The sequence below is a fragment of the Cannabis sativa genome, chromosome 6 (genome assembly GCF_029168945.1).
Source record: "Cannabis sativa cultivar Pink pepper isolate KNU-18-1 chromosome 6, ASM2916894v1, whole genome shotgun sequence".
Lineage (NCBI taxonomy): Eukaryota > Viridiplantae > Streptophyta > Magnoliopsida > Rosales > Cannabaceae > Cannabis > Cannabis sativa.
This window is the reverse complement of record NC_083606.1, coordinates 55,013,874-55,019,873: the sequence shown is the minus strand read 5'-3', so window position 1 is coordinate 55,019,873 and position 6,000 is coordinate 55,013,874. Positions and strand designations below refer to the sequence as shown.

The 6,000-nt window shown below is 35.3% G+C and overlaps 1 protein-coding gene across 1 annotated transcript in view; it reads right to left on the bottom strand.

Annotated features, from left to right (window-relative positions):
• Window positions 1-3,231: 3,231 nt before the first annotated feature.
• Window positions 3,232-6,000, bottom strand: part of LOC115725017 (DNA ligase 4) — a 43,974-nt gene continuing 41,205 nt past the window's right edge. The window contains exons 26-27 of the mRNA XM_030654418.2: window positions 5,293-5,445; window positions 3,232-4,267 (exon numbers count right to left, since the gene is read on the bottom strand). Of these exons, the coding sequence (XP_030510278.1) occupies window positions 3,343-4,267; window positions 5,293-5,445 (1,078 nt within the window). The 3' untranslated portion in view covers window positions 3,232-3,342. The remainder of the gene's footprint in view (window positions 4,268-5,292; window positions 5,446-6,000) is intronic.

Genomic DNA, 6,000 nt, shown 5'->3' with positions numbered 1-6,000 from the left:
TGATAAATGATGTCACCTCTCGGCTAGAAATACTCTCAATGGGAGAGAAGTGTTTTGGGATGGCACTTCACGATGATTATGCCACATGGGTTGTGCCATAGCTCTCCCAACATCCCATTATAATTCACACTTAATAAAACCAATTAATTCTTGAGTAAATTATGAACATGAGACACACTTAGATTCATCTTGAAAAGGTCTTTCCAATGAAAGTTTAACCAAGTCATTTGGATAAAAAAATGAGAGAGTTATGCTTATTTTACCGAAGGGAAGTATGTACTTTTTAGCTCAAAATCTGACCTGTTCCATGTCATCATGATCTGTATCACCTTATTATGGTACAGGTCAACCGTGCATGTTCTCGGACACCTTGGGGTGTATTTTGACTTATTTTTTTGATGGTGAATCATATTTTGGAGGTCTTAGGAACCCAAAACCTCATTTTGACGTCTAAAACCCTAATAAGGGACTTGTGCCATCTTTTGGTACCAAAAGATGCCAGTGGTCGGCTAGGGCATGTGGGAACCTGTTGATGGTGTTTCTTGCTTATTTCATTCATATAGATGCTAGAAAAATACTTTGGACACATTAGTTCTTGGCCAATTAGTAGGAGAGAGCACTGCCATCTTTTGGGACACAAAGATGGTAGTGGTCGGCCATGGGAGTTACACATCCTTCGGTTACTTTTCTCACTTGTATTTGGTACTTTATGTTGGAAATACACTTTGGCCACATTAGTTCTTGGCCAATTGGTAGGAGAGAGGGTGGTCAACCATGGGGGTTATACAACCTTTGGTGACTTTTCTCACTTGTATTTGGTACCTTGACGTTGGAGGAACACATTTTGACAAATCTCCTTTGGTGTTTTGAGAGTATAGACATGTGCCATTTCTGTGCCCAAAGATGGAACAGATCAGCCATGCACTTGCAATCTTGAATTTAAGTTCAAGTTTAGTCATTTTAGACCTAAATAAGTCAAGTCCTTGTTGGTTTCCTTATCGGATTGAAGTCTCTAGGATAAAGATGTTTCGCGGGCCCATAAACCCTAGGCTGGGCACACTTGGGTGTGTGGGCACCGGTACCAAATGGTTGGTTAATATTTTCAACAATTTCCTAAGGTTTGTTAGTAATCCCCTCATGTCGGGGTGTCTCAATTTTAAATCTCGCATCTCATTCTAAATAATGAATTAAAATAGGAATAAATAACTATCTATGAAAATATCTCTTATTCTTAGTCAAATATCCCACAAATATTGGGATTATTGTAGAAGTTGGTTATTTCCCTAGTCTTAAACTTGCTTATGTGGCATTGCGCTTTAGAAATGCAAAATTGGAGATGAGTGACAAAAGATGTCACCTCTCAGCTAGAAATTCTCTCATGGGAGAGAAGTGTTTTGGGGTGACACTTCTCGTCATGATGCAACATGGGTTGTGGCATAGCTCTCCTAACATCCCATAATAGTTCACACTTAATAAAACTAATTAATTTTCAATCATATCTTGCAACCAAGTCACACACTTTAGAATTGAGCTATGACCATGAGACACACTTCAATCTGTCTTGAAAAGATATTTCCAATGCAAGTTGAATTGTCATTTGGATGAAAAAATGAAAGAGTTATGCTTGTTTTACCGAAGGGCAGTATGTATTTTTCAGCTCCAAATTAGACCTGTGCCATGTCATCATGATCTGTATCACCTTATTATGGTACAGGTCGAATGTGCATGTTCCCGAACACCTCGAGGTGTGTTTTCACTTATTTTCTTATGGTGAATCATATTTTTGAGGTCTTGGGACTCCAAAATCTCATTTCGACGTCTAAAACCCTAATAGGAGACCTGCACCATCTTTTGGTACCAAAATATGTCAGTGGTCGACTAGGGCATTTCGGAAGCCCTTGATGGTGTTTCTTGCTTATTTTAGTCCTATGAATGCTAAGAAAATACTTTGGCTACATTAGTTCTTGACGAATTGGTAGGAAAGAGCACTGCCATCTTTTGGGACATAAAGATGGCAGTGGTCGACCATGGGAGTTACACACCTTTGGTGACTTTTGTCACTTGTATTTGGTGCCTTGATATTGAAAATACACTTTGGCCACATTAGTTATTAGCCAATTGGTAGGAGAGAGCACTGCCATCTTTTGGGACACAAAGATGGCAGTGGCCGGCCATGGGGGTTACACACCCTTTGGTAACTTTTCTCACTTGTATTAGGTACCTTGATGTTGGAGGAACATATTTTGACAAATCTCCTTTGGTGTTTTAAGAGTAGAGACATGTACCATCTTTTTGTGCTCAAAGATGGCATAGGTCGACCATGCACTATGAGATGGACCTCTTGTGCAATCTTAACTTTAAGTTCAAGTTTTAATCATTTTAGGCCTAAATAAGTCAAGTTCTTGTTAGTTTTTTTGTCGGATTGAGGTCTCTAGGATGAAAACACTTGCACAGGCCAATAAACCCTATGTTGGCCACACTAAGGTGTGTGGGCCCCGGTACCAAATAGTTGGTCAATGTTTTCAAGTCTCCTTGAGGTGTCATGGGACCCTCAAATAAGATGTCTTTACTTGTTTGGCATTTGTAAGTCTTAGTCAATGTCGCAAGGTTGACTTGAATGTTTTGAATGTACTCCTAGGTCGTAGATCCTTGTACAAGAGTAGTCAATTTATTTTTTTACAAAAATTAGATATAACAAATTGGTTGGACAAAAATGAGTACAATTTGAAAACTGAAGGTCACTATTCTAGACTCTAGTTGCTTTGAAGGCTTGTTCTCGTATTATCATGTCATTGTTACTCTTGCAATAAGGTTCAACATATAAAACTTTTCTGAGTTAGAAAATGAGGCTTATATTTAACAAATTACGAACAAAGATCGATTAAATACAAGAATTGTGTTACATTTTTTTTAATTAGCATGAATAATTGACCAAAAAGAATATTGAGTTCTATTTAAAACATACAAGATATTACTTTAATCATGGAGTGAGCGATATCAACGAGCATATCTAAAACACAATTGAACCCCATCGGATTAGTACACACAATGAGTTTAATCTCTTCGGTTTGCACATAAATACAAGATCTATAATTTTTGTTCTTCACTTCCTTTCTTTCCTCTCCTATGTGCTTTCTATCTCCTCTCTTGTGATTGTTCTGTTCCTTTTCTCCTCTGTTTAGGACTACTTTTTTAATTTAAAAAAAAAAAACAATATCAAGAGTGGAGAGATTAACTAAAAAATAAATCATGGATTTAATATTTATTATGAAACCTTAATTTGCCAATCTTTTCAATTTTTTAAAGCAAGTTACAACAAAAGAGTACCAAAAGTAAAAGCTATCAATCCTTAAGCAGCTCACTAGCTAGATCCCTGTAGCTAACTTTCTTCCTTTTAGGCTCTGCTGGCGGCATTGCAGCATTTACATCCATCAGCCGCTTATCATCTTCAATCCTTAATTTACTAGTAATCGGTGCTGCATTTATGTCCATCGGTGGTTTATCATCTTCAATTCTTAAATTAGTAGTAGTAGTTGCACTTTTCGGCTTTCCAAGACTTGGAATCATGTCCAACAACATGGCATGAACAGGATCAGTCAGAACTTCCAGCTTCTGCTGTGGAATGTTTTCACAACTAAACTTCTCAGTCATTTCATATTCAGGAACTTTGTTGAACCACTCTTCATGTCTAAAACTTTCTTCACCTTGCTTAATCTCTTTCAGTTCAACTGCTGATTGAGGCTCTTCTACCCTCTCACTTTTATGAATCAGTTCATGAGTTTGCTCCATTTGTTTGCTCTCCTCTTTGACTGAGTTTACCTCATGAGAAACATCATCATCTGATTCATTGCAAGATAATTTAGCAGGCCTTTTTCCAGTGCGTGCACGTGTTCTTCGAACTTTATTGGGTCCTGCTCTTGCTTTATTAATATGTGAACTTTTCTTATCATCTTCCATCATTTGTTTGTTCTCTTCTTTCAATATGTTTTCTTCATGAGAAACACTATCTGATTCATTACCAGATATTTTAGCAGGCTTATTTCCAATATGTGGTCGTGTTCTTCGAGCTTTCTTAGGTACTGGTTTCCTTTTATCTATGCTTTTGCCAGCAAATCTTCCACGTTTCCTACTAGATTCAAGTGTTGTCAAGACTTCAGTGTTTTTCGGGGCATCATTGTCGTCTCTCCTATCAATTTCATCTTCTTTAGAGGAACATGACAAAGCCTGATTCTCCACAGGATCCAACTCCAAATCCATGTCATATTCGCTTGTGAGAGAACCAAGAAAAAAAAGAAAATCAATATTAGTCAGGAATTACAAGAAAAAAAAAATGTAAGCATTCACATAACAGAAAGACATTGCAGATATTTGATATTTTTTCTATTTTACATCTAGAATCCTCCTTTTTCCTTGACACTTCCCACCATTATGAGCCCCATATAGATTCAGGCAATGACTTGAACTCTTAAAATATAGATTTTTTTTTTCTCACCACGAAATTTTTCTTAAACATGTTAATGCTTGACAACTTATGTTTAAAAACACCTTTAAGTAAAATACCCAAAGGCACACCCCACTAACAGGAGTCAAGTAAAAGTAAACAGTAGTACAACCGCTCCCCATTCAATACCTGAAAGAGAACGATGCTAATTGACGATAAGTTCAAAGATTAATATTGTAAATTTGTGCTAAGAAAAGTTACAAATTTATTAATTCAAAATTATTTGGTATTTTTTAATGGCTATTCACAATTTTTGCCTTTGGATTATGAACTATATATTATTATATCTCCTAAATTTTTCAGCCTAATATTATAAATTAGTCATTCTATCATATCACACGTGGCAAATAAAACGATGATATGGTTGTTTAGCCAATTGCCACATCAGTACACATATGTAATTAATTTAAAAAAATACTATAAAAATTTTTAAATTTAGTTTTATTTAATCTTCATGATCATTAATTGATTTTTAGTTTAATGATTTTTTAAAACTGCTTAATTTTTTTTTTAATGTTAAATTATATATGTGGCTGGCAATTTGCTAAGCAGCCATAAACTTCAAAGGACTAATTTACAATATTCTGAATAATTCAGAGATTATTTGTAACGGCTTAAAAAGTTCAAGAGACACAATAATACATATATCATAGTTCGGGGAGTCAAAAATCTTAAATAAACTTTTTTAAATAAAGGACTTGATTGCCAAGGAACAAAAGAAAAAGTGAAGAATAATTTGCCAGTTTCACTAAATTCAAAGGAGTTTGCTTGGAATTTTATTTCAAACTCACCAGTTTTCATCATTCTGTTGCTCCAACATATGCTTTAAGCTATATGTTTCTTCTGGCAATCTTTGTTCACTTGCAGCACAGTCATCCAACCATTGAGATTCGACAATATGTAAAGTCCGCTTCCGGAGAATACGTTTTTCCATTGCATTGAAACTGTTTACAAAGGATGAAAAACAACAAAGAGATTGTGATAGTGGTAAAGAATGAATAATAATTAACACCATAGAAAGCAGCCTAACATGCCTTAATATGGTTTCTCTACGCTAGTGCATTGTGGCACATATTTGTGATATAAGGAACAAAAGTTTGCAACTTTCTTTTTGAAATGCTAGAACACAACATTAACCATCAGTGATTGTTGAATACTGTTCAAATATTAGCTATAAATTAGCTAGAAACTTAGGTTAATTATAAATGTTTTATTTCCTAATTTCTCTCCTATTTTTCTAGTTTAGTTTCTGTTGTATAAATGTGTTATTTACATGAATAAAAAACACAATTCTTTCACCATTTTCTACATGGTATCAAAGCCAATTAGGCTTACAAAATTCAAAATTTGTGTCAAGATTAGGGTTCTTTGGGTTTGTTGAAAAAAAAACATAAATTAGGTTGTCCTTTTTAAGGGTTCTTCTGGGAAACCCTATTTCTGCTAGTCCTCTATTCCACACTGCCCATACTAGGAGATTCCCCAGCTGTCGATCTTCCAAA